Source organism: Lemur catta, chromosome 18, assembly GCF_020740605.2.
Source record: "Lemur catta isolate mLemCat1 chromosome 18, mLemCat1.pri, whole genome shotgun sequence".
In the NCBI taxonomy this organism is placed as follows: Eukaryota; Metazoa; Chordata; class Mammalia; order Primates; family Lemuridae; genus Lemur; species Lemur catta.
Window position 1 is genome coordinate 46,715,225 of NC_059145.1, and position 26,617 is coordinate 46,741,841.

At 44.1% G+C, this 26,617-nt stretch overlaps 1 protein-coding gene, 1 long non-coding RNA gene and 1 other non-coding gene across 7 annotated transcripts; 1 reads left to right on the forward strand and 2 right to left on the reverse strand.

Annotated features, from left to right (window-relative positions):
• The first annotated feature begins 4,614 nt into the window (after window positions 1–4,614).
• On the forward strand, window positions 4,615–14,537 carry LOC123623045. 4 transcript variants are annotated; one of them, XR_006729759.1, is made up of 3 exons: window positions 4,615–4,976; window positions 5,282–5,285; window positions 10,198–14,537. It is a non-coding gene; the product is annotated as an uncharacterized LOC123623045 (long non-coding RNA). The 4 variants fall into 4 exon arrangements; XR_006729761.1 differs by lacking the exon at window positions 5,282–5,285 and having other exon boundaries at window positions 4,650–4,976; window positions 10,198–11,030; window positions 11,305–14,537; XR_006729760.1 differs by lacking the exon at window positions 5,282–5,285 and having other exon boundaries at window positions 4,656–4,976; window positions 10,198–10,569; window positions 10,942–14,537.
• Window positions 5,276–5,379, reverse strand: LOC123623704. The gene has a single exon (XR_006729991.1). It is a non-coding gene; the product is annotated as a small nucleolar RNA U13 (small nucleolar RNA).
• On the reverse strand, window positions 10,168–26,595 carry LOC123623043 (aldo-keto reductase family 1 member C15-like). 2 transcript variants are annotated; one of them, XM_045529708.1, is made up of 10 exons: window positions 26,548–26,595; window positions 22,334–22,477; window positions 20,059–20,226; window positions 19,079–19,195; window positions 18,014–18,091; window positions 17,093–17,215; window positions 15,110–15,219; window positions 14,108–14,273; window positions 12,187–12,269; window positions 10,168–10,369 (listed from the first exon to the last, which is right to left on the reverse strand). In XM_045529708.1, exons 1-10 carry the CDS (start codon window positions 26,578–26,580, stop codon window positions 10,327–10,329), a joined length of 1,065 nt encoding a protein of 354 aa, XP_045385664.1. In that variant the 5' UTR covers window positions 26,581–26,595; the 3' UTR covers window positions 10,168–10,326. The 2 variants fall into 2 exon arrangements, with proteins under 2 accessions (XP_045385664.1, XP_045385665.1); XM_045529709.1 differs by lacking the exon at window positions 26,548–26,595 and adding an exon at window positions 23,125–23,157.
• Between the last annotated feature and the right edge of the window lie 22 nt (window positions 26,596–26,617).

A 26,617-nucleotide genomic window follows, 5' to 3' on the forward strand; every position in this document is an offset into this window, starting at 1 on the left:
TGAACTGAACCAGGATCTGCACACAGTGACTCAGCCTTTCAAAGGGAGAATGAGGGACAGGGCCAGTGAGCAGAGACTTGGTGGAGCCAGGGAAGGGAAAAATCACAAAACGCCTCAAGGGGGTGGCTGTTCCCTGTGATTAGTCCACTGGGTTTGCTCCCGGGAGATTATGGAAGTTGGGCTCCTGGCCTCCCACAGAGGCTATGACACAGGGGCCCTGTCTTCAGGGGTTGTTGCAACAAACAGCAAATTCTCTGGTAGCCTTGAGTTTCCTCAGGAAGGCACTTTTAGGGGACTAGGTCTTCTAGGGGTGTGGTCTTGGACTGTTAGAACCTATGTTCCTGTTTGTTCAGATCTTTACAGAACAAGGTTGAGGTCTTGTCAAAAAGAGGCTCAGAGGAGCCTGGGTAGAGGTTGGCTAAGAGGAGAATTTTTATCACTGTTCTTAGGGCAGTTTTTACCTTATTCAGTAAGACTCGGGAAAAACTTGTCAAAGGTGTCTCCACCACTGCCTGATGTGCTTCTAGAATATCTTTGTCACAATTGATTTGGGCCTCACACTCTTTGACCTTTACTATCATTATCTAGAGAGGGAATGCACAGAGGCTGTGAGAGAGGGCCTGGTCTCTGCCTACTGCCCTCTCTTCTTTCTTCCCCTCTCACTCCTGCTCCCTTGCCCTCCCACCTTCTGCCCTGGGATGACAATGCACAAAGGCCGTCACCAGATGTAGATGCCATGGTCTTGGACTTCCCAGCCTCCAGAACTGTGAGTGAAATACACTTCTGTTGCGCATGACTCTCCCTGTCTCACATAGGCTTTCATAGCAACAGAGAAAGGACTCAGACTCACCCACATAATCCTCCCTGGAATCCACTGTGAAGCAACAAAGAGAAACCCTGGCACACCAGCTGGAATGACCCATTTCATTCCTACTTCACCATGTCACACAAGCAGAGCAGGCAAAAAGATCATCTTTCAGGGTTCTTAAGATGCCCCCTTGAAAAGTCTGGTTAAGTCCTTGCCTCCTTTTCACTGGGAGTCTTAGTCCATTCTCTCTGCCATAACAAATTACTATAGGCTGGGTATCCTGCAAACAATAGACATTGATTTCTCAAAGTTTAGGAGGTTGGGAAGTCCAAGATCAAGGCACCAATAGATTTCTGTCTGGAGAGGGCCCACTTCCTGGATCATAGACAGCTGTATTCTCACTGTGTCCTCACAGGGCAGAAGGACTGAATGATCTCTCTAGAGCCTCTTTTGTCAGGGCACTAATCCCATTCATGAGACGCCATCCTTATGACCTGGCCACCTCCAAAAGCCTACATTTTAATATTATTGCCTTGGGGGCCAGGATTTCAATATATGAACTTGGGAGGGGGACATAAACATTCCATCCATTGCACTTGAAAGAGGCAGGCCATGGGAGCAGGGCCATCCTAAACAACCAGTCAGTGTTCTGGGGCTGCTCGCTGCCCCTCACTCTTGGGCCTTGCCTGCACCCCAACCAGGACCCTCATGCTACTCCAGGCTACTTCTTCCAAATCTTGCATCCTGAGCAGAGGCTCTGGCTCCAAATGGGATCTCCTGAGATACACTCCTTTCTCCTATAAGATATGACTATGCTCTTGTTAGGTCCTGAAAACATTACTGTAAACTATGATAGCAACATTGCACACTATACTTAGTGATGAGAACAAATAATACTCATTTTGGCATGGTCTGACTGGCTGTGAAAATTCTGCCTATAAAATTGGAGGTTTTGGTTGGTTTTATTCATTATTTGGGTTCCTGTGTATCTGAGAGAGTGGTTAAAAGGAGGTGGGGTGAAAGCTACTTTCTACTTGTTCCCCGAAACCTAAGTCTGTTGTCTTCTAAAAGCTGACATATGTGCACAGCAGTAAGGGTTTCTCAGTCAAGTATGAATGGATCTGTCTTTGGAGAAAATTTCACCCTAATGTTTGTAATTGATTGACTAGGATCATTGTACCATGAGAGTAAAATTTTGCAATTTTCCATGATTTCATTATTTTCCCTAATGGAAAGTTCAGGGATCTTTATCAAGGTCTGACAGCCTCATTCCTTCTTAACCTGGAAGCCACACATTCACCTCTCTATGTGAACTATATTTTAAATTTCTGTAAATTGATGCTGAAGCAACTACAAAGTGGCCAAGTAAACCCTGTTCCCAAGTAAACTCTGGTTTACCTAAAACATCTGGAGACTTTATATTGCCCCCCATCATACCCAGTAGGCATCAGAGTGAACATGAATTTTGCAGGGGTGCCCCCTTCAAGCATGGCTAGCCAATCCTCAACCTGCTTAGCCTGCCTCCCATTCCTTCCTGAGGAGGATGAAGGCATCCGCAGTCCACTTTCTCCCTCTGCCTCATTTGTTCAGATCTTATTTTAAGCCTTCAAGAATCTTTTATAGTTCTTCGCTGTGGAAACTGTCATGCTTAAGTTTGTTCCTTGTATTTTGAAGTTGTTATCATGGGAAGGAATGCAATATTTTCCCCATTTTCATTTCTAGGTGCTTTTGCTCAAGTTTTGTGTATTTGTTTTGTATCCACCTACAAAAATCTCTAGTTTATTCAAGTAATTGTTTTTCACTAAAACCTCTTGGGTTTTCTAGTTGTGCAATCATATTCAATAACTCAGCAGTTATTTTCCTTGTTATTCTCTGTTGCAGCTTCTGAGACAGTTTTACTATAGTCAGTTCTAAAGTATGTATTTTTTCATAGTTTAACATCGCTAATTGATAGCATCTTTATAATTAGCATCATTTTTTTCTTTCATATACAAAAGAATGCTCTAATTTTCAATTAATAGTGTCTTGGGCTTGAAGAAAAACTCATAGAAATTTTAAAATGGAGAAGAGATCTCTTTATTATCAGATTTTAACTAAACATTTTGTAATGGGAAAAATTACTGTTTTTGGTAAATTATCTTTCTTTCCATTTAAATTTTTTTAAAATTTATATTTCACTTAGTTTTATTTGTATAAAATATCATTGAATACCTATATATGATTTTTTGTTTTCATTCTTTTTTAAATGTATTGGTATAATGGATTGTGTTGCTATTTAATAGATATCCTGATATTAAATGATGATTATGTCATTAACAAAAAAACTTACATTATTAGCATACTATATTATTTGATATAGTTCTGGATTCTATTAGGTAATGTTTTTATTTGGAATTATACATCTGGGTTTATCAATGTAATTGAGCTATTGTTTTCTTCTCTCTTTTTCTGGTCTCATTTATCAGGTCTTCTTATCAGTTATGCTGGCTTCATAAAATGAATTGAGAGCTTTCCCTGTTTCCCCACAGCCTGGAGTACCTTAAATAAGTTTAAAACCATCTTTTCATTAAAATAAAATGCTCTCAAAATTTTTGGCTTTAGGATCCATTGATACTCTTAAAGATTACCAACAGTCCCCCCTAAAAGCTTGTGTTTATATGTTCTATATCTATTGATATATACCACATTAAAAATTTAAGCTGAGAAAATTTAAAATATTTATGTATCAATTCATTTAAAAATAATAAACCTATTACATTTTGACATAAAATGTTTTATAAAAATCACAATCTTTTCCAAAACAAAAATCATTTAGGGAGAAAAATCATATTGTTTTATATTTTTAAAAGTCTAGTAAGTAGCTTAATAGAAGCCCGCTAGAATCTCAGATCTACTTCTGTATTCAATCTGTTGTGATGCAGTTTCTTAGTATTATCATACAAGTCCTCTTTATCTCATGGCCCCCAAATGATCTCAGGGACCTTTCAAGTCCCTGGACTGCACTTTGAGAACACTGCTTTACAGTTTAAATAAGATGAACTCCCTATGGTACTTGGTCACTAGGGAACCCGGCTCTTTAATATTTGAAGTTAGACAGATGTGCTGTAGTGAATATAAGTGCTCCAAGAAAAGAAAAGTGGTAGGCAAAAGCAGCACAAAACCTGCTTTCAATTCCTGTGAGGAAAAGAAAGTCCCCCCCCCCCCGAGTGATACAGGTAAGAGTTCATGAAGGAAGCCTGGTTTTGACACAGTATGGGGCTGAGATCGAACCAGTCACCCTGGCAAGATGCTCTGCCTTAAGAGTCTGTGATTAAGAATTCAAGTGTGAATTAAGATACTTGTACCCTTGGATATGTGCGGAATATGCAGGGACTAAGCGGAAACATACCAAGGAATACTGGCCCAACTTTGTAAAACCCCTATTCTTGAATCAATTATTTTAACCATTAGGTAAAGTATATAACTCGTTTTTACTGAGTCAGTTGTGCAATTCTTTACCCACAGTGGTGTCTACAAAGGTAGCTCTTTAAGATGGCAGGCACATTTGGAGCCCCTGATGACAGAAGAGGTAATATTTCTCTTACAGAGTCTGTACATACAGGAATTATCTTACTTTCTGAACATGTTTTCTTGCTATAGGAAAACTAGAAGGACGTGCTAAAAGGAATGAGAAACAGAATGTAAGCAAGCGGAACCTCAGGCCTGGGGAGGAGTGTGCAAGTGCCAATGGTGGTGAAATGGGCTGGGCCATCCCTTGCCCCCGAACTGAGTGGGGAGGGGCGAAGCCAAGCCCAGAGGTCCCTGATGGTGTGCACAAGGGCTGGCCCAGGAGCGCAGGGGCGGGGCGATCCCCAGGAGGCCAGTGGAATGCTGCCTGTGGCTGGCGCTGCAGTCTGGCTGCTGGCTTCTTAAGGCAGCCTGGGCCCCTGGTGCATAGTGTCTCCTGTGGTCCCTGAGGTCACTGTCCCTAGCCCCTCTGGCAGCAGCCCCTCTGGCAGCAGCCCCTCCTTCTCTTGGCTGCAGCCAAGGCCCCGGGGGTTCCAGGCCACTGTGTAGTCTGGGGCGGGGCTCCAGGATGACAACTTGCCTCAGCTGCTTATATCTCAGGGAGTGCCAGGGACTCAGCTCCCTTCCCTTGGAAGTGCCATCCTGCAACCTCCTGTATCAGGTACAGAATTTCTCATGGGGATGACAAAAATGTTTTGAGTATAGAAGTGGTGATGGTTAGACAGCATTGTGAATGTATTTAATGCCACTGGGTTATATGCTTATGAATGGTTAAAATGAGAAATATGATATGACATATATTTTACCACAATTTAAAAAATAGTAATTTATAGAAAGATAATTATAGCCCTAATAAAAATGTCTACTAATTATATAGGGTTATGGCCCCCAAGCCTAGAACACTGCCTAAGTTTTTGTACAGCCCATGAGCTAAATATGGTTTATATGTTTTTGTTTTTATGTCAGACAGGTAATGTGCCCACATCGTAACAAGGACTGAGGGAGGCACATCTCATGCATGTGCGTGAAAACCCAATCATCGTGCTTATGAACTACAAAATGATCTATATGCATTTTTTAATGGTTGAAAAAACGTAACCTCAACATTTGTGGTTTTAATTTGCATTTCCCTGGTGATTAGTGATGTTGAGTATTTTTTCATCTGTTTATTGGCTATTTGTCTATCTTCTTTTGAAAAGCTTCTGTTCATGTCCTTTGCCTATTTTTTAATGGGGTTGTTTGTTTTCTTTTCTTACTGATTTGCTTGAGTTCTTTATATAATAGATTCTGGTTATTAGCCCTTTATCAGATGTATAGTTTATGAATATTTTCTCCTATTCCATGGATTGCCTGTTTGCTCTGTTGATTATTTCCTTAGCTGTGCAGAAGCTTTTTAATTTAATCAAGTCCCATATTTATTTATTTGTATTGCTGCTGTGATTGCCATTGGGATTTTCTTCATAAATTCTTTGCCTGGACAGATATCTAGAAGGGTTTTTCCAATGTTTTCTTCTAGAATTCTTATGGCTTCATGGCTTACATTTAAGTCTTTTAATTAATTTTTGTGAGTGGTGAGAGATATGAATCCTGTTTCATTCTGCATGTGGCTATCTAATTTTCCCAGCATCATTTATTGAGTAGGGATTCTTTTCCCCAGTGTATATTGTTGTCTGCTTTGGCAAAGACCAGTTTTCTGTATGGACCAAAGTTTTTTAGACTATTGAAATTAACTTAGTATTAATCTAAACTAGATTGTGTTAAGACACCAGGAAGACCACTAAGAAAATACCTCAAAATTATAGTAAAACTAACTATAAGATAATTAAAATAGTATACTAGAAAATACCTATTGTTATGTAAATGACCCCAGAATAGTCTCTGTATGTTGGCATCTAGGTTGTTTATTTCTTCACTGCAGGCTGAGCCATGTTAGCTCCAAAGTCTATTGGCACCAAACTCAAATTTTGGCCCATTAACAAAATTTTAAGAGAGTCTAGACAAGCACAAAATCTCACCCCACATCTTCTGGCCATTGATAGATAGTGACTCATGGGTGTAAGACCCCAACCTGCCATGGTCTTTTGGAGCTCTCTAACTCCGAGACTTCCCACCGTGCTGCTGGGTGACATCACCTAGACACATGAGTTCCTTCTCTGATTCTCCTTTCTCTTTGGAGTCCTTTGACCTATCCCCCTTCTGAGCAGTGACTGCCCATGCTCTAGTCTCTGGACTCACTCTTGCTGTGAGGAACTTTTACCTACATGCAAACCTGTCCGAGTGTTACCCAATAAGTCTCATATATTCTTCTGCCTCCTTACACGCACTGCTTTTTCCTAGATTAGCCACAAAATCCCTCAAACCCCTGAACTTACTTAACAGAAAAGGAAGCAGTGATGGAGACAGGGGCAAAAAAGACAAAAGACATAAAAGGCAAACAGCAAAGTGGCAGATATATATCCTACATTGTCAGCCATGTAAATGTAAGTTGATGAAAAAATCAATCAAAAACCAGAGTTTCTAAAATGGATATTTAAAACAAAACAAAATATGATCCAGTTGATGCTTGCAGGAAAGAGCCAACTGCAGACATGTTCTTTTGTGCCTGTAATAGGCTCTAGCCCCTTAGAAGCAGCACTTCAATGCCCCAGGCAATGGGGGGGCCCTGTAGCTCCAAGGGATGGCTTGTTGTTCAACATGGCAGAAGTGGGTTGAGGAGCCAGGCTGGGCAAGGCTAGGCTGGGCAAGCCTGGAAAGCTCTGCAAAGTAGGCTCTAATGTCATTTCTCTGGCTCCTTCTGCTGGGAGGGGGAGCCAAAGCAGCCTCTTCAAAGTGGAAAGACTGCTTGTGGGGGAGGGGCCATCTGTAATTCACCAACTGGCTATTCAGATTAGGCTCTGTCCCTCTCTCCCTACTCCTGCCCTCAATAGTCTCCTGCAAGTGTCTGTTTGCAAACAGGTGCCAAAATGCATCACTCTTGGGAGCAATGGCTCTGTTGGCTGGGAACTTCACTTCTGGGGACCCATCCTAGTATGACAATGCGACTTTCCTGTGGGAGGATGGGTACTCCATCAGATTGCTGAGGCTGGGACCCACACTGTATTCTACCTGTCAGTTCTGCCCACATGGGCCCCTCGCCTACCAAGTCAAGCTCTTAAATCTTTCCCTTGTGCCCCCTAGCAAGGCCTGGGGACACAGGAACTGGCCTGTGTGTCTGACCTGCTGGCCTGCATCTCTGGGGAGTGCTGACAGGCAGGGAACTCCCAGACTGGGCACCCCGGGGTCCACTGTAAGTCCTCAAGGGGAAAGGTGTGAGCACTGCTGTCTGTGGAAATCTCAGACTGGAGGATGTGCCAGCCGGGGAGATGTGGCTGGTCCCGAAAGTCTTGGCTCAATCTGCTCTCCTGGCTGCAGTGGGCAGGGGAGGAAAAGAGTCTGAATGGAAGACAGCCACGACCCCAGCTCCTCTGGTCCCTCTCCCAGGAAGGAAGCCTGCACAGAGTGTCCACTCTAGTTCTCCACACAATTCAGTGGTTGCAGCTGCAGTTGGGCTTGTAAGGGTGGAAAAGCTTCCAAACAACTAGGAAGCCCACTGATTACCAATGGTATGTGGGAAGGAGAAATGCAATTCCCCCTTACCCCTTCACTGGAATCCGAGCCTCTCTGGGGTTTATCCTGGCCAATATCTTTCCTTCTTTTTCCTTTTCCTGTTCTGCTTTGCAGTTTCCATCTGTGAAGAACCCAGCAGGCTCCAGCTCTTATTCCTCTAAACTACACCTGAGCTGTGCTCACTCCTCCCTCTCCTTTATCTGAAACCCCTCCTTCCCTCTGGGACACTCCAGCAGGCGATGTCTCTAGTCAGCCATCTTGCCCTCTCTCCATATTATTATTTTGGCTGTATAAAGTTCAAAATCTAATCCATGCTGCTAGAAATCAGAACAGTGCTATGCTCTGCAGGGGTGAGGTATTGGTTCTGCTCTGTTTTTTAAGCTGGATGCTGGTCACAGAGCTACACCCAGTTTATGAGAATTTATCAAGCTTCAATCTCACATATGCACTTTTACACTTTACTACCGTAGTTCTTTCCTCACAAGTCATCTCTCTGCACTAAAAAATGAAGCACCCACACCCGTTTCTGCAATCTGTGAGCCCAGTGTGAAGCCATCTGGTCATCTACGCCTTCCTGCTGCAGTCTGTATGGTCTGGAGGAGGTAGAGGGAGGTCTATGTTCCTCTTATGAGGGTGAGGTGCCTGCCAGGACACTTCTGAACACACCTGGTAAACCTGCCTGTAGTCACTCATGGAGGACCAAAAGCCAGCTTACGCCCTACCTGCCAACAGTACCAGCTAACCAGACCCATGTTAAAGAAGCCAGTTCCCTACTCACTCCGTCACTTGCCTAACTGCTACCATGAGTCATCATCTGGACAGCCACTAGAGGAGAAGAATGCCTGTTTCATGCCTCGCCATCCTCCCATTTCCAGAAGAGCCATATGGAGGTACTAGCTGGGAAGCCAGCTACACCAGTTAAGCCCTCTGCTGCTTCCGCCAGCTCACGTGGTTGGTTATTGGCTTGAACCTCAACCCAGGCTTATTCAGAAGCCTCTCAAGCTGTTCCTGGTTGAAGTTTGACACCCCAATGTCCTTCACCAGCCCTGCGATCACCAGATTTTCCATGGCCTATAAGAGAACAAAGAACTCTGTTGGGTGTGTAGGTGCTGTCTACTCCATGGATAATCTACGCTGCTCAGCAACTTTGTACAGTATTCTAAACCTAGCTCCATCTCATATTTTTAAAATACTTTACCTGAAGCTTGAAAAGATTTTTTGAACTCAAGATCTAATCTCAGTTCCTTTTCTTAGTAACTGGGAGAGGCAAAATTACGTGACCACACTAAGCCTCAATACCCACATCCTCAAGAGGAGGACTGCATTGTCCCTGTCACAGAGTTACTTTAAACGTTATGTGAAATCATGCACAGAAAGCATTTAGCCAAGGCTGGCATCTAGCAAATACTCAACACATTTTAGCTATTCATCTTCCTATTACTCTGAATATCTGTTGATATGGTGTCTGGCAAGTATGTCCACTGCTGATTTTACATGCTCACCTTTCTTTCCACCTAGATACTCATCTTCTTAAGCACACTGATGGCTCATCATTCTATCCTACTCTCACCATCTAACATTTTAAGACACTCCAAGGCAGAGCAACCTAAATCTTTGAGCTATTCACTGATCAGCAAACCAGGCTGGCCCTCAGCTGCAGGAAGAGTGTGGCCTCATGTCAGTGTCAGTGGTCGGCATTCTTGAAGAAAAATGCAACAACTATTAAATACTTTTGAATTGGAGAACTACAGTTTTTTTTTAATTTCAGAATATTATCGAGGTACAAACATTTTGGTTAAATATAATGCCTTTACCTCACCCAAGACAGGGCTACAAGTGTGTCCTTCCCCCACAGACTGTGCTCCACATCCATTAGTTGTGAGTTTACCCACCCCCATCACCCGGCTCCCACCTGAACTGCACCCAGTGAATATGACTACCATGTGAGCCCCTTAGTGTTGACCAATTAGTACCTATTTGATGGTGAGTAAATTTGTTGCTTGTTTTTCCATTCTTGTGATACCTCCTTTTGAAGGATAAGCTCAAGCTCTACCCAGGATAACATAAGAGGTGCTAGTTCGCCATTGTTTTTTGTAGTTGAGTAGCATTCCATGGTGTACATATACCAAATTTTATTAATCCAGTCATGTATTGATGGGCACTTGTTCTCTATCTTTTTTCTTTTATTTTCTAAGGTTTTTGTAATTTATATGTATTATTTTAATAATCAGGAAAAACAAACCACCTCATTTTGAAATCTTTGTCATTTTATCAAGGAAAAAAATGAAAAGAAAGCAACCTGAAACTACAGACACTGCTTCCTAATCTCGTCCACCAACTACAGACATCCTCTTCACACATCCTAGAAGCAGGAACTTCTGGTGGTGATATTCGATGGCTCATGGTCAATATTCTTCCAAAAATGGATAATAAGAGTGGTGAGCAACACTGAAAGAGAAGAGAGGAAATTCATTTACTAACTCTTTCTGCATGCTGTCAAAGACAGGGCTTGTCTGAAGATTTAGTCAGGATGGGCTAACATCTGAATTAGAGCCACGGCCCTCTTGGTTCACTGGCACTCCCATACCCCAGCTCCCTGTTCATGGGCAAACTCCACATACATGCCCAATTCCCACATTCCCATGCAGGTAAGTTCCAGAGTGACGTGCAATTTGATTTAGATTGCAAATTCCAAGAGGGAAAAGAAGCATAGCTGAAGTTGAAGTCGATCCAGCCCCAGAGCACCCGCTGTCCTGAGATTGGGGGATGGTGGCAGTAAGGATGGTGTGGCTCTTTTCCACACGTTCATTCAACACTCAAGTGCTGGGCACCCTCAATGACACAGGGTCCCTCCAGTGAAGAACTTTTAATTATGGGGGATAAAAGAGATATCTCTAGTAACCAGACCTACAGAATGTGATTACTGTTTTCTTAATTATTATTTATAAAAATGCTTGTTGTTCAGTGATTAGTATTATTCTTTGTTTTTCTTTTTATATTTTTTCTTTTATCTGTTTCAGAATTATCTTCTTCAATTTAATGTCATCAAAGAGTACCTTCCCAGCAGTTCCGTGTGCCACGAGCCATGTTACCCCCATGGGCCAGAGAGGTGAGTAAGACGAGGCACTTACGGTCTAATGAGGCAGATCACAGACTTACACCGAAGAGCCTTCAGGTATGGAAAACATACTTGCCACATTTTTCTCACTCAAAGTGTCTTTCTCAGAATCCTTGTATTGCTTTCCAGAAAGGAGAGGGACCTTTCAGATCTTTCTTGGGAGACCAAATTTTTACTCTCATAACTGAAATTTTATTTCTCCTTATGGGTGAAGTCCCCTCCAAACTCCTCTCTGCCTGATTACTCTTCTTTCTACTGAACCCAGAGACCTTGCAGTGGTGGAACCAGCGGAATCTCATGTCTGTGAATAAACCAGCGTCCCAGAGGTAGACTTCTGAGGGACTAAGGTGACGCTTCAGTAGCAGTCTTGGCTTCTAGATCCAGAGAAATTCCAGAGGATCTTATCTTAGTAAACACCACTGGAGACACATCAAGTCACTGACACTCGAGGGCTGATTAATGTCATGATCCATTTACAGTGCAGCTTGGTGAGATCACACAGCTGAGGAAATGGGAGTTGTGATGGGTCAAGAAAGCCCAGGAAAAGAGAAACTGGAAGAAATGGGTGGAATGCCAGGGAGGGAAGCCACATGAAGGAGAAATGCCAGTGGACACCAAGGGGAGGAGAGAAGCGAGGCTCACTACCACTGCCCTGGGCCCGGGCACACTGACCCTCCTGGGCCCCTCCCCCACACAAATGTCAGACTCACGGCCCATGTAGCCTGGCATAGAGAGAAGGATGAGCTAGGCTGGATTCATTACTACATATTCATTATTGCTTTACTAATTTTTTCCTCTGATTTTAACATAAATTAAAGACACAGCATTCTCACAGGCCCCTGAAAGCATCGTGGGAAGTAGGCAGGATGGCTTCCAGTTTAAGGGGCAGTGGTCCTGGGTACAGGACCCCAGACAGAGGTACCAAGGGTACCAAGAACTGGACACTCAGGTGCAAACTTTGGCAGGTTCCTAGACTCACACTTCTGTGGGGCAGAGACTGAGCCCCAGGGAAACCTCTGGTCTGGGAGCTACAGGGAAGCTCACATTTCATGACTACACCCAAAATTAGGCCTGACTTTCAATTTACAGAACCTTGTTCCTCTGTGGACCTGCATGATACAGAAAACAGTGTGAAACAGTCACTTACAAATCGAATTTAGCATATCGGAAATTTCTGTTGAGGCCGTCGATGGCTTTCATGTCCTCTGGAGTCAATTCAAAGTCAAACACCTGCAAGGAATGAGAGACTCACATTGACCTGTGCCCAGAGAGGATGTCCCACGGGGAAGGGGCAGGAGAGCATCAGGGGACGCATGATCCTTGTCATCAGACTCTCGTGGACGTGGTCTGAGGTGTCTTCTGCCTGAGCTCTGCCCTCTCCTCCCAGACCCTGCTGATCTGCTCCCCTTCACAAAAGAAAGACACACAACTTATCAATCGGTAATGCTGCCAAGAGAACTGCTGGGGACAAAAAAAAAAAATCATTTATTTCCAAACACAGGAATGATCTGGGCAAAATTCCCTGCTGCCTTGACTTGAACAAAGGTTGCCAGGTGTTTTCTTCCTCACAGCCCCTGGAACTTGACCCAGCCTTGGCCAGAGCAAGCCTTGGAACATGTGACAACCCCTCTCCAAGCACCTGTTGGCCTCAGGGAAAAGCATTTCCTGACCAACTGCTTCTCCACACCACTTGCTCATCTTGGGCACCCCAGACAGTGCCTATTTCCAGCTGTGTTTACTCTTCCCTACAGAAGACCCTTTCTCATTGATCTTTGAGACACACAGATCTCGTGTTCAGAGAGTTCCTCCTTTGACTAAATCTCTCAAACTTAAGTTCAGATTTGTTTTCTTTCAACAAGATATAGCCCCTGGTGGAGAGTCTCTTAATGTTAAAACAGAGAGAACTTTATCAAAAAGTACTAATTTTATGTTTCCTGCAGGAGACAATTTCATCAAAACCCAGGACCCTATGTAACTATCTATGATCTAGCTACCTATTTAATGTATTTTGCTCTCTCTATATAGCTATCTTTCCATTATGCATCCAACCATAAGTTTACCTGTTATTGTTTTTGAAAATGTACTCCAGAAGTAGTATGGTTGTCATAGGGGCATCTATTAATATATAGAATTAAATGAAAAAACAACGTAAAAAATATAAGATTTTTTTCTGTATGGATTAACAATGAAATTTAGATTTACCTACTCAATTTTTCCATAAATTAATAAACTTAATCTATAGCTACATTTTAAAGCAAATGAATTATAAACAATAGGTTTCAACTATTACGTTTTAAAAAAATATGAAACTTATGAAGAAGTTTATAGCTCTCATCTTAATATGGGAAAAAGCTAACATAGTCTTTCAAAATAATTTTAACTTTCAAAAGAAAGTAAGTTGAAGCCCACTGATTGATCTAAGGGGACAGAGTGTATATGGGGAAGGGTAGTAACTTTACTCATTGGCTAGTTAATTTGGTGAGTCTAAAAGCAGATAACCAGCGTCCTACCCGTCAAAAGCACAGAGAAAAGGTGGTCATCCATGACACAGAGGGGGTTGCACCCTTCAGGGTCTCACATTAGAGAGAGGACACTGACATGTAAGCCAACCAATGGTAAGTTAATAAAGAAAAAACTCACTAATGGAGCCATGCCTAGTACCTTCGTGGTCACAAAATATGCCAGGGTCTGCCAATTGTTTAGGAAAGCAGCTAAATTTATTTGAGTTTGACCTTAAAATACAAATGAGGGTATGTTAGGTAGAGAAGGTGAAAGAGAGGAACCAGGGTGCCTAAAGTACATTACTGTATACTGATAGAAGAATTCCTAGGATTGGTGAAAATAATAGAATGGAAATTTGCTTAGGAACACAACTAGTAAGGGGCAAAGCCAGGCCTAGAGGAGATAACCTGAGGACGCTGAGTCCAGAGGTCTCTCTTCCTGCCCTTCCATGCTGCCCCTCCTGTAGCACACAGGGGGGAGGCATGGGAAGGAGTGAGGCGTGGTGCATGTTCCCCTGCAGGAGAGACCACTCAGTACAGCTCCCCTGGCTCACCCTGGACCTGTACCTGGAAGTTCTCTTTGATTCTCTTCTCACCAAAGCTCCTGGCCAGGACCACTACGCCCCGCTGCAACTGGTAGCGTAGGGCCACCTGGGCTGGGCTTCGATCGTGGTTCTTGGCAATGGCTTTCAAGACTGGCTCCTCCAAGAGATGTGGGCTGTCACTGTCCACCCTGAAAAAAAAAACAAACAAACACAACAATATAGAATGTGAAGAATTTAGGGTGGTAAATTGAGAGTGTGCTACCCTTTTTTCCCAAATTCCCCAGAGAATTAAGAGTAGATATGATACAGTATGAATACAAAGAGTCCCATAAATATTCATAGAGATTCACCCATAATTTAAGGAATCTGGAAACAACTAAATTGCCCATCAGCACATGAATGGATAAAAACATCTGGTATGCCTGTCCATATGGTGGAACGTTACCCAGCAATAAAAGGGAAAGACCTACCAATCGTGGCAACTATTAAAGCATGGATGGATCTGACAGGCAGATGAAAAAGTAGCCAGACACAAAGGAACAGATACGATGTCTTTCACATCAAGTACTGGGACAGACAGAACTCATCTCAAATGAAGAACGAATCAGAAAAGTAGTTCCCTAGAGGGACAGAGGCATTGTCTCAGAAGGAACACAAAAGAACCTTTTGGGAGACAGAATATTTCTGTATCATGTTAGGGTTACACAGCATATCATTTTGTCAAACCTGTAAAGCTAAGATATATGTATCATACTTGATGTAAATTTTCCTGAAAATCATCTGAAATAATTATATTTGAGAGGGGTTGGAAGTTGGTTAATATACAGATGAACCCAGAGGGACAGAATGTTGGTGACATTGAAGCTCAAGGACAGTACATGGGAACTCACTACTCCATTGTGTTTACTTTTTGGCATTTGAACTTTCTTATAAGTGTTAAAACTTTGCTTTAAAAAGAGTGTTTCATCCTCAATAGAGGATGAAATAGGTTGCTAACATAGGTTAACTCTGATATTCTCATTACCACTTTGGGTCTCTGGTGGATCCCAGCGCACTGTAGGCAACTAGCACAATGTCCTTGGACTTGCAGAACTCTAGGAGTTTGCTCTGGTTGAGATAAGGGTGACATTCCACCTGTAATTTTCCAAGAAGAAAAGGTGTCAGAATACATAAGCCAATAACCACAAGTCAATTGAAAAAATGCTTTGGAGGAATATCAGTTATCACATTGAATTATCATAGGTACTGTATTTTTCACATTGGTCAACTTTCTCATCACCTTCTGAAATATTAATCACCTGCAAATACTATCAGTTGTAAAGTGATATAAGAGTTTTCTTCTTATTATTTTTGTTAGAATTATAAACTGATTGTAATCCCTTCTGCTAAAATTGTAGCCACCAAATGCCATTTGTTTCCCTATGAAAAAAGATTCCTCAGAGAAATAGCTGATTCCAGTTCTGAGTGGAGAAGTTACAAGCTGAACCTACAAGAATTTTCACTCAAGAAAGCAAAGAAGATGAGAAAGACAAGGAGGCCGGCTAAGGCCCAGGAGCTCACTTGAAGAGGCTCCATATGGCCAACTTTGTGTCGTTTGGGCACCACCAAGATTAGTAACTATAATGGATGATAACATGGCATATTTGTGAAAATTCATGAATTCACATGGCATTGATCACATGGGATCAAGTCTTTAGCTCTAACCTTCAATTTTCAGGATGTACAAGAGCATCAAGGCAAACCATACAGTAGGGATCAATTAGCAAAATCCACTGTGTGGGAATCTTTACAGGACAAATGGCTTAATTTCTTTTCTTTTCTTTTCTTTTTTTTTTTTTGAGACAGAGTCTTGCTCTGTTCCCCGGGCTAGAGTAAGTGCCGTGGTGTCAGCCTGGCTCACAGCAACCTGAAACCTCAAGCTCCTGGGCTGAAGCCATCCCACTGCCTCAGCCTCCTGAGTAGCTGGGACTACAGGCATGAGCCACCATGCCCGGCTAATTTTTTCTATATATATTTAGTTGTCCATATAATTTCTTTCTATTTTTAGTAGAGACGGGGTCTCACTCTTGCTCAGGCTGGTCTCGAACTCCTGAGCCCAAAGGATCCACCCGCCTCCACCTCCCAAGTGCTAGGATTACAAGCATGAGCCACCACGCCCGGCCTTAATTTCTTTCGTAAATAAACTGAAGAAGACAAAGAAGGAGAGGGAGAGCTAGAGTGATGGAGGAAGAGGAGGAGAGAAGGGAGAGGAGGAGGAGAGAAGAGACAGAGGAAGAAAGTGAATCTATTGATTAAAAGATTCAAGAGACATATCATCCACTTGCAATGTATGGACCTTATTTCTATCACCATTGAAATGAATCAACTATAAAAATGTGACATAATCATATTTTAACACTTGTGATGTTTAATGATATCAAGAATTTATTGGTAAATTTTTAGGTGGTATAATGGAATTCTGGCATTGTGTGTTTAAAGATCCACACATTTAAAAACATATGCTAAAATATTACAGGACAAATGACACAATGCCTGGTTCAAGACAGTCCAGAGGTAGGAGCACACACTGTTCAGTGTCCTGCCAGCCAGTGCCTCTTTGCCTGACCCTAACATGTGGACTTCCCTGCCCTCTTCCGTTTCATGCTATGAACGGTCCCTGGGAGAGTTAATCCATTTCTGTGACTTTAATTACCATCTGTGAACCAACACCCCCAAACATCTGCATCTCCAGTCTGGACCACCTCCTGGGCTCCAGACCAGTGCTGCCATCTGCCAGCCCAGTGTCTGAACCTGGCTGTCTCACAGCAACCTCCAACCCACCTCCGGGTGATTGAAATCATGCTCTTCCCACTACACTCAGCCTGCTCCTTCCCTGGAATTTCCTATTTCAGGAAAAGGAACCGTCATTGCACAGTCGCCTTCAAGTCAGGAAGTTGGAAACACAGCTAAGGAGGAAGTGTGTGCAGAGCAGAAGGTGAGAGGAGGCCCTGGTGGGCTAAGGGCGCACCTGGTTGCAGGTGGGCTTGTACTTGAGCCCTGGTTTGTTCAGGATCATCTCCAGCTGCTTGTGATTGAAATTGGACACTCCGATGGACTTGGCTAAACCCAAGTCTTTACACTTCTCCAGGGCCTGGGAGGAAGGAAAGGTGTGGTAGAACTTTAATGGAGTTTGCTCTTTTCATTGGTCGTTGCACTTTTTAACAACTGGAAATCTGGTTTATCACATAGAACATTAGGCAGAATCCACCGCATTTATCACTGGAACATGTATGTCATACTGCACTTCCTTGCTGTGCATACATATTTGCCTCCTTGGTTCTATTTCATGCACACACAGGAGGACAAATGGACGTGAAGATGCTTTTAAATTCCCCTACTTCAGTGCTACCTATTTTGCTGTCAGGCAGGCAACAGTGCTTTAATCACACATGGCCAAGGGCAAAGGAAACCCTCAGATTTTGCTAGTGGAGGGTTTGTTACTTCCTCTCCTCTAGAATAAACTAAAATGAAAATAAAAATAAAAAACCTATGGGGTGGGCTCTGACAGGGTAGCTCACTCTCCTTTGTGTACAGTCCTCTCTTTGGCTAAGTCAGGCTGTAGGTTTCCCCGACCTCTGTGGTGTGTTTATCTGTCCTGAGATAAAGTGCATAAAACTCCTTTCGTGCTTTTTTTCTCCTGATCCTTTTATAGGGCTCACATCCTCAACTTGATCTCAGGGTAAATACTGATAGATGTTGACATTAAAAATAGAGCTTAGTGGTCATCCCGTCACCTCCCTCACTTTGCAGTTGAGAACACAAGGTCAGAGAAGTTCCAGGACAGGTCTGAGGTCAGGCAAGGGCTGGAGGAAAACCCCCTCTCCTCTGGCTCCCTCCAGGCATTCCTCCTTCACTACACCACGCCTGCTGGGTCTGTAGCAGCACCTACCTCCCATGTGTCACGAATGTCCACAGTGTCTAATATGAGTTTCCCACTTGCATCCTCTGGCATCAATTCCTCCCCAGGCTGGATACAGAGAGAACAGAGAATAAAGAAGAACATTTTCTCTAAGAATCACCTTTGTGAGACCTAAAGAACTTGGCCACATAACCTTCAGGAGGCTGTGATTATTAATCAGAGTGTGCACATGTGTGGACATCAGTGCATGCATGTGTGGGTCAGCGTTTACACATGTGTGTGCATTGGTGTGTGTGAGTGCTTGCCAGGGTGCATGTGTGTGAGGAAGAGAAGACATGGGGGAAAAGGAAGATCAGAATCTTCTCAGAGACTGCAGCAAAAGACTCCCCCCAACGACCTCCACCCTCCTACCCCACACAGCCCTCAACTTCAAGAAGAATGAAGTCTCCCCTACAGTTGGAACTTAGTCCATTTCCAAGGACAGGCTGGTTTGGAGGATAGGACTTACCATAACTATTAACCAATGTGTTTAGCTCCAGTTAATGATAAACCAACTCTGAGACAGTGAGGACATTTGCCCTGCTCAGCAAACATCCACTGTGAGGGGAGGTCAGGTCAGAGGAGCCCAAAGGGGCCCCGTTGTGCACTATGTGCCAGCCCAGGTAGCTCTGTCCTCTCTGGGCTGAGATGTACACCCGGGAGAGACCTTTCCCCTAGCGAGGTGGGGATTTCCCATGAATCTCTGCAGGCTGTAGTAACTCAACACTCCTGAGGACCCTGACCGCCAAGGGCCCCAGACAGGAGCACCTTCAGTCAGACCTCTAGGGCAATGCCTTCAACTCTCCAAGGTAGGGGCAGTGAGATCATTGAACCTCAATTCCTCTGAAGGCTGGAGAATAAGATAAAAAACAGACCTGAGGGTGGAGTTACTCAACTGCCAAAGAGACTCATAAATCATTTAGCAGTTCTGTGCATCTTACTGAAACCTCCCTGTCTCAGCAAGAACCCAGTAAACCAGGCTGGAATGAGATGATTGGAGGTGCTAGTAACAGTGAGGGCAAGCCATGGATGTCACAAGCAAAATGACGAGCTGACCTTCAGAGCACATGGCATATGAATAAGGAAGAGATCCACATAGTCCAGTTGCAGTTTCTTCAGAGATCTTTCCAGCGCTGGTTGAACCAATTCTGGTCGAAAGAAAGTACCCCAAAGCTGCAGTGAGCAAAAGAAATGAAAATCGCTTAAGATTTCACATATTTGGGGACTAAAATTAAACATCACACTCAAAAATTGAGAAGTGAGTAACAAACCACTGTGGTGGTCTGAAACTGAGAAGAGCTGGGCTACATTATTGTTACTCAGGATAAATCAGGTCCCAGATGGAACACTGGGATCCACCTGAGCTAGTGCAATGTGAAATCATGAAGAAAACTTAGATGGAGCAGGAAGAGCAACCCCAAGTGTCAAGAGTTAGGGGAGTCGGCCCCCCAAGACATAGCAGGACAGGGGCATGGGATCTCCTGTCTGTGTAATAAATTCCTAAAACAATTCTGCTGAGCTATCATATCCCACAAACAAGTTGTCATCGATGTAACCCTACATAGCGTTCACGTGTAGAGACCTAAGCTCTCTTTGCATCGGAAGCATGGTTTTCTACCTAGGAAAACTACAGGAAGTTTGGGAAACTCAATGCTGAATTGAGAAGGAATGTATTTGCTAGCCTGGGTCCTTTTTGTGTGTGATGCCTCTGCCCCACTGGATATGTCCCTAGAGAATCTGCTGAGGAGTCAAGGGAGTAGACACGCAGTGGCTTGGTCAATCCACACAGCAGTTCCAGAGGGTAAGTGTCATTATTCTTATTTTATACAAAGAATGTCTTATGTTTAGAAAAATGGAAGAATTGTTTTTCTCCTTTAACACATTTCAGAGCAAAGCAAGCCTTTTCTGAGTTTCAAGAATGTGCCGCTACAATATTAGGAAGGAAATAAATTATTCAAACTGAGATCCCATTTGTTAAAAAATACCATATCTGAACATAGAGTGGGCTCTGGTCACTCCCTTCACAGAACACTCACCTTGGTGGTGTAGAATATGTCCTCTCTCTTCACGGTACCATCTGCAATCTTCTCTCGAATGCCCTGTCCGACCTCATTTTCATTTTGATAGGCGTATGCTGCATCGATGTGTCGGTAACCTACCTCAATGGCCACTTTGGTCGCCTCACCAGCCCTGCTCTTAGGAATCTATAAAAGGGAAGTAAGAAGAGTGAAGTAATGTGCTTCCTCAGTAGCATTTCCACCAAGCGGTTTCTGTGGGCTCCTGGCTCCTTGCTCGATGGTACTGGTTTCAGTGATAAGACCTGTGCTCTGGGGATGTCGACTAAATACTAGTACAACTTCAAATCTGAAATGAATTAGTGAAATGGGCTGTACCCCGGAGCCTGGGAAATCAAGTTCCATTCAATATAAATCAATTGTATGGGAATAGCTAACAGAAAAACTTCTTTCCATACTGGGAGAGATATTCTAAGGCATTCAGTAGAAAGGACAGGTCTATGCACGCGCGTGCACACACACACACACACACACAGACACACACACACCCCACAGCATCAGTTTTTGGCTAAGGATTGGACATGAGTCCATAACATCCATCCTTTCCAGACTGCACCCAACTGGGCCCTTCAAGTCATTCATGATTCCTTTTTATTCTTCATACCCAGGTACTCTCATTCAGCATTTATGCAACATTTTCAATTGCCTCCTGTGTGCCTGACATCTCAGCCTCTAAATTGCCTACAACCGGGGGCTGGTTTCCCATTAGGCGGTTATGTGAGGCCGTGCCTTGGTCAGAATCAGAACTTCTGCACAAGGTCCTAGAGGAGAACGCTGGAGCCAGACCCAGAAAAGACACACTGAGAGCAGCCAGACACAGAGCAGAAGCCCAGAGAGCCAACTGCCACTCATCAGCACAGCTGGTTCCCCCAGGACATAGACCTCGCCTCACCAAGCTGGCATTGCCTGTGGACAGTCATGATGATGACATCCACGGCCTGCCTCAAACTCGTAATGGCAGATGATCTAATGACCAAATCTGTGATACTGCATTTCCATGCTTCCAGAAAACAGACATGGTGAGACAAAGGACGGCACGGTGCACATACAGTGGGACGTGGTTCCCTTTCCTGCAGGGCCACAGTGTAACTCGCTGCTGGTGTGTAAGGGAGTCACATTTACCAGGAAAACACAGAGTAGAGTCTTAAAGAGGCTTCTATTTCACTTCGGATCTTTTGTACCATCGAAACTACAAGTCAATGGATGTATTAATTTTATTCTTGTGGGGTGCGGGATCAAGGCAAATGGGAAACTTGGTCTATTCTCTAGAAGTTTTCTGTCTTAACAACAATCATAGAAGTTGCATATACCGTATGTAACACATCTCTTATGCTTAAGCCATCATAGTGTATAAAACGAGTGGTTACGCCATTGAAAACAAACTGGCCTTGTCTGATGGCTGTTATCTACTGACATTTCATGCCAGAGTTCTACCGAGATTGAACACACTGTTCTTTGTCATAGGGGGACAATCCTTTGAAAGCAATCTCAAATGCTCCCTCACCTCACCGTGACCAGAGTGTGACCCTTTAAGTTCCCTGCAGCGACATATGTGGATGTGGAATAATGTATTTAGTGAAAAGCACAATCTGGCACTATTGTGAATTTATGGCCCCTATGACTTCCTCTTTAAACACCTAACGGTGGACATCACAGAAGGCTCTTACGTGCTAAAAGGTTTGCATGTTTGAAGTTCTCTGGCAAATCCTTCAGCCCCAACAGACTCACAGGAAAGCTGCTACCACGTAACCACGTCAACACCCCTCCTGGCCCCTTTGCCCTTCGAGTTTCTGACCAAGAGTACAGCAGCAATGGTTAGGGTGACAGAGGAGTGCAGAGACAACAGCACGAGTTTAGGACTATACAATGTAGGATACAATAATGGAAGTACTTACTTAGGAGAGTTGTTGAGGAATTAAATAAGGTAATGCATGAAAAATACTTAACATACATTGGAAGCATTGGATATATATTACATAACATTAATTAGAATAATAGTAAGGATCCTCCACCCATGAAAGTATCAACCGCTGACATGCCAGAGTCATGAACTTGCCATCCCACCGGGTGAAAAAAGTTCTCTGTGACCTGCAGGGAGGCAAGGTAGAGGCGGGGAACGGAAGCTGTGATGAGTCCTTCCAAGCACCCACTGTCTATCTGGTGCAGGGCTCCTGCCTGAGGACAGCTCTTCAGGGCAATGGCCACAGGAGCCTTCAGCCCCCTGGGGTGCACTTACCGCATCAGGAGCGTAAGTGCCTAATCCAAGCACTGGGATGAAGTGTCCATCATTCAGCTTCACGGAGTGACTGCGGTTCCGATCCATCGTCGTCCACAGCCCCGCCGCTCTGACTCTCTTTCCTTCCCTGTCCTCACTGAGAACCTAGGAGGAGACAAAGCTCCAGCTCTCTTTATTTCCACCAACTGCAAGGTGGGCGGGGCTAAGATTCCAGCTGCCAAAGATTCAAAAATGAAACTGGAATGAGTCCATTGAATTTCCTCTGATTCGTCCATGTCTCTGCAGGTACAGCTGAGAGGAAAATCATACGGAAACATCTGTATGCTAGAGGAGTTTGAAGTTTCTCTTCAGCAGTGCTCACATTCGACTCCTAAGTTGAAAAATTAACGATGCCAATTTGTCCTTCATAATGACACCAGACTTACTTTACAAGAAGAAAATTATATGAGACTGGTCATTTGTAAACATTAATTCTGCTAGAGGACCTGAGTTAAGTTCCTCACCTTCTCTTTTCTCAGAAATCTCATCAAAAAATACCTTAGTGAGAATCTGTTGAAGAAAGCTAGATGCTTGGTCCCAAGCACAGGTGCAACCAAATGCCCTAGAACAGCCACCCCTACCGCCATTGCATGTTCCCTGCATCAAGGCCCCTTCCGTCCTCCCATCTCTCTGTCCTGTTTCCTTGAATCTCTTTGGCTAGAAAAATGTGTCTGCGATCAGGGATAATTTTCTGTCTTCCTGCCTTTGTTTCAGCTGTTGTGTCTTTTTGGAAGAGCCTGCTTCCCTCTCACCGGTTTCCAGTGGCTCATGACCTCTTCCTTGTCCTAAGTGCAGGAGCTCTGGCCTCACATCTTTGGCTGTCCCCTGACCTCCTTGTATGAGGCTGACCCTCTTTCCTGTGTGCCCTTGCTTCATTACTGCTCCTGCTCCACTGTTTGAAAGCCACATTGCTGAAATTACACTCTCAACTAACAAGGAACTTCGGCCAGATAAAAGCTTAGGTGTTCTGTTTACCGTTTCTACTGTGCCATGCTCCCCCAACCCGTGTGTGTGCACTGGGCACACTAGAGCCAACCACGGAACACACAGTGTAATATACCTAATTTTCAGTCTATCCCTCTGGCTTCAAGGTCATAATGCTGCCTGATTCTATTACTTTATTGTTCTATTTGGTTGGATTTAGCCCAATAATGTGTCAGTGATAAATTTCATGCATATACACATTATATTCTATTGGTAGAACTGTTGCATTGAACAGATATGGGGCTAATTTCCATGTCAAATCACAGAAGCATTTACTCCTAATGGGTATTAATAGTAACCTCATAATATTCATCGCTGTCTTGCACTAAAAGCTTTCCTGAAGTGGACAGACCCCATTTCTCCCTTTCTTGCCTGAGTCAGCAGTCCAGGGACTTGGTCAGTGGCAGACAGTGGGCAGGGCGTCTTCACTACAGCCAGCCAGGACTTCATGCTCCCTGCTTCTCTGCTCATAAAACTTGCACTGAACATTACCCTAAAAGATTGCCGGAGATGAATATTCATGCCTCCTAGCATAAACTTTTCAGAATCCATCTTTCATTTGAATTTAAGATGTTTTCCCCTGGCTTCCTGGCACCTCTCCTATTTCCTAAGCTTTCTCAAAGGCCACCAATGGGAAGGGATGCTCCCAAGGAACTCATGACTCAACAGACGAGGAGTGGCCATGTGGCCAGATGGGGAGATGCTGGAGGACCATGCCTTGCTGTGAAGGGAAGACACTGCAGGTGGGCGAGGGCAGGAGGCGGCACACTACATAGGGGCTACTTCAATAATCCAGGCAGGGTTTGGCTTCTGGAATCAGAAAGGCTGTTGAGTAGGACATGAGACGACTTTGGATTCTGGATCTCTGTTGAGGGTGAACACGGCAGGGCTCTTTCAGGGAAATCATGTGAGAAAGCAGAGAATTGACAAAGGCAAGAATGACTCCCAAATGTTGGTCTTTGTGATTGGTAGAAAGGAGCTGCATTGTTGAGACAATTTAAGGTGTAGCAGGATGGCAGGGACATTAAGGGAGGTTCGTCTGGGACATATTGAGCTGGAGATGCCCATTGGACCCTCACGTGGAGAAGCTGAGTAGACTATTGAATATTCCAGTCTGGATTTTGGGGGAAAGGGTTGAACTGGAGTTATTGATTTGGGCTTTTTCATCCTACTGATGGTGTTTAAAGCCATGAGAATGTCTAACATCATCAGGAATTCTCAATCCATGAAGATGAAAAAGAGTCCAAGGGCTATGAGTTGGGGCACCCCAGTGCTTAGATGTGAGGAAAATGAGGAGAAACCAGTAAAGTGGTCAGAGACAGAGAAGGAAGAGGAAAACCAGGAGACTGATATCATGGAAGCCAAGTGAAGAAAGTGATGCACACTGTCTGGGGAATAGAAAGGCTTGAAGCTCTGACTCATGGTGGGGGGGGGCATGTGCAATATACATAACCTAAACTTTTGTACCCCCATAATAAGCTGAAATAATAAAAAAGAAAGTGATTTTAGAAGGATAAAGTCTCAACAGTGACAGATGCTGCTGGCAGATTAAGCAAGTCAAGAATGGAGAATTAATTATCCATCTTATCAACATGGAAGTCACTGGGCACCTTATTAAGACCACGACAAGGAGGAAGGAACCCCAGTGGAATGCATTTAAGCGACAGTAGGAATTGGAGGCAATGAATATGGACAAATCTTTCAAAGAATTAAACTGGGAATATGTAGAGAAGTGGGGCAGCATCTGCAGAGTGTTTTTGAGATGGAAAGGTCTTACATTTTTATAGGGAAGATAAAGGAAATGAGAGGCCACCGCACATGACATGCAGTATTTATGAGGATACTGAAAACACTGGGAATGGAGGTGGAATTAGTACTACAAAATGTACCACAAACAGGTGTTAAAATCTACAGGAAGTGATGCAGGGTGCATAACAGCCAAGTCTGACAAGCAGAGGCAGTTTTTAGCGGGTGTCTTGGGGGAGCAGAGAGGGAGATTGGCTAGAAGAGGCACGGAGGAGAACGGACGCCTGCCCTAACTCCATGCTCCCCGGGGAGACAGTGGGAGAGAACCAACACCTCCCCTTAGGACACTGCAGGAGAAGCAGGGTCCTCAAGGCAAAGTGGAAGACTGGATTGTAGAACAAGGGCAAAGGGGTGGTATTGGCCAGGAGTGTTAACAGCAAGTGAGGATTTTGAATTCTGTGATGATGAGTCACAGCTTCAGAGGGAACATCAGCAAGGCTGCGGATTTGAGGGATGTGCGGGAAACACCTAGAAAGGTGCAGGTGCAGAGTTTAGGGACACAGACGTGGGGGATCCGGATGGTCTGGGAGTCCTGGGCTCTTTCTGTGACTGACATGTACAGTCATGTAGAGGGGGACATTAGCCCTGGAGAGTGGTGCATAAAGGCCCCCTGAACTTGTGAGCCTTGAGGTGGGGCTGTGGAGGGCTCGGGGGCTCTGCAAGAGCAGGCAGAGCTCAGAGACCTGTTCTTGACTCCTGACCAGGGAGAAGTGGTGGCCAAGGAGCAGGAGACTGACCCTGGACCGTGCCACTCCCTCTTCTCAAGGCAGACATGTCTGGAGAATTGATAGAGGGGAGATTTTCTTCTCTTACAATGAGGTGCAATGTTCCTTCTAACTGAAAAGAAACTGTCATGCAAAGTAGGGGTGGGTGGATGCCTATGTAGCTTCTCTTTCTCTCCTGCCAGTTGAGGATATTAGAAGGAGAATCTGACAGAAGCAAGGAAGCTGGAGCAGAAACTCTGTGTTCTTCCCTCGGAGGTGAAGGCTCCTGGTGAGGGATCAAATGCAAGAAAGGAGTGAAGGCAAAGGCCACTGCCTGGGAGAGATGCCAAGGGTGAGGCTGTGTAGAAAAGCCTCAGGGGACACAGGACAGGAGGAGGAGCAGGTCTCTCTCTGAATCTGCACAAGGATGGAGTCAGAGTCGGGATCAGAGAACAATGAACAGAATTAGACACGAGTGAGAGCTTGATGAAATTTGTGAGATATTGTTGGGTGGAGACAAGGTTCAAAGGTGTCCTGAGAGAAACAGGATTATCTAGAGTAAACAGAACTATTTTGTGCAAACATGTATTATGCAACCGCAATACATGTTTCTTATACGCACTCTGTTTCCCAGGGACTCTCCCTATATGGTGCTTCTTATGGAGGAATGATTCCACTCACATGCAGGGACGTGTTCCAGCAGTGCCAGCACATTGGCCATATTGACTGGGGCCACTGCAGCCCAGGCGTC

What these genes read in the sequence shown, in the direction of transcription:
- LOC123623043 (XM_045529708.1), bottom strand. Translation starts at nt 26,580, where the DNA reads ATGTGCTGGCACTGCTGGAACACGTCCCTGCAT. An exon ending in GCACTTACGCTCCTGATGCG is followed by an intron (nt 20,227 to 22,333) that starts GTAAGTGCACCC and finishes TCCCTTTTATAG; the next exon opens with ATTCCTAAGAGCAGGGCTGG. An exon ending in ATATGCCATGTGCTCTGAAG is followed by an intron (nt 18,092 to 19,078) that starts GTCAGCTCGTCA and finishes CTCTGTATCCAG; the next exon opens with CCTGGGGAGGAATTGATGCC.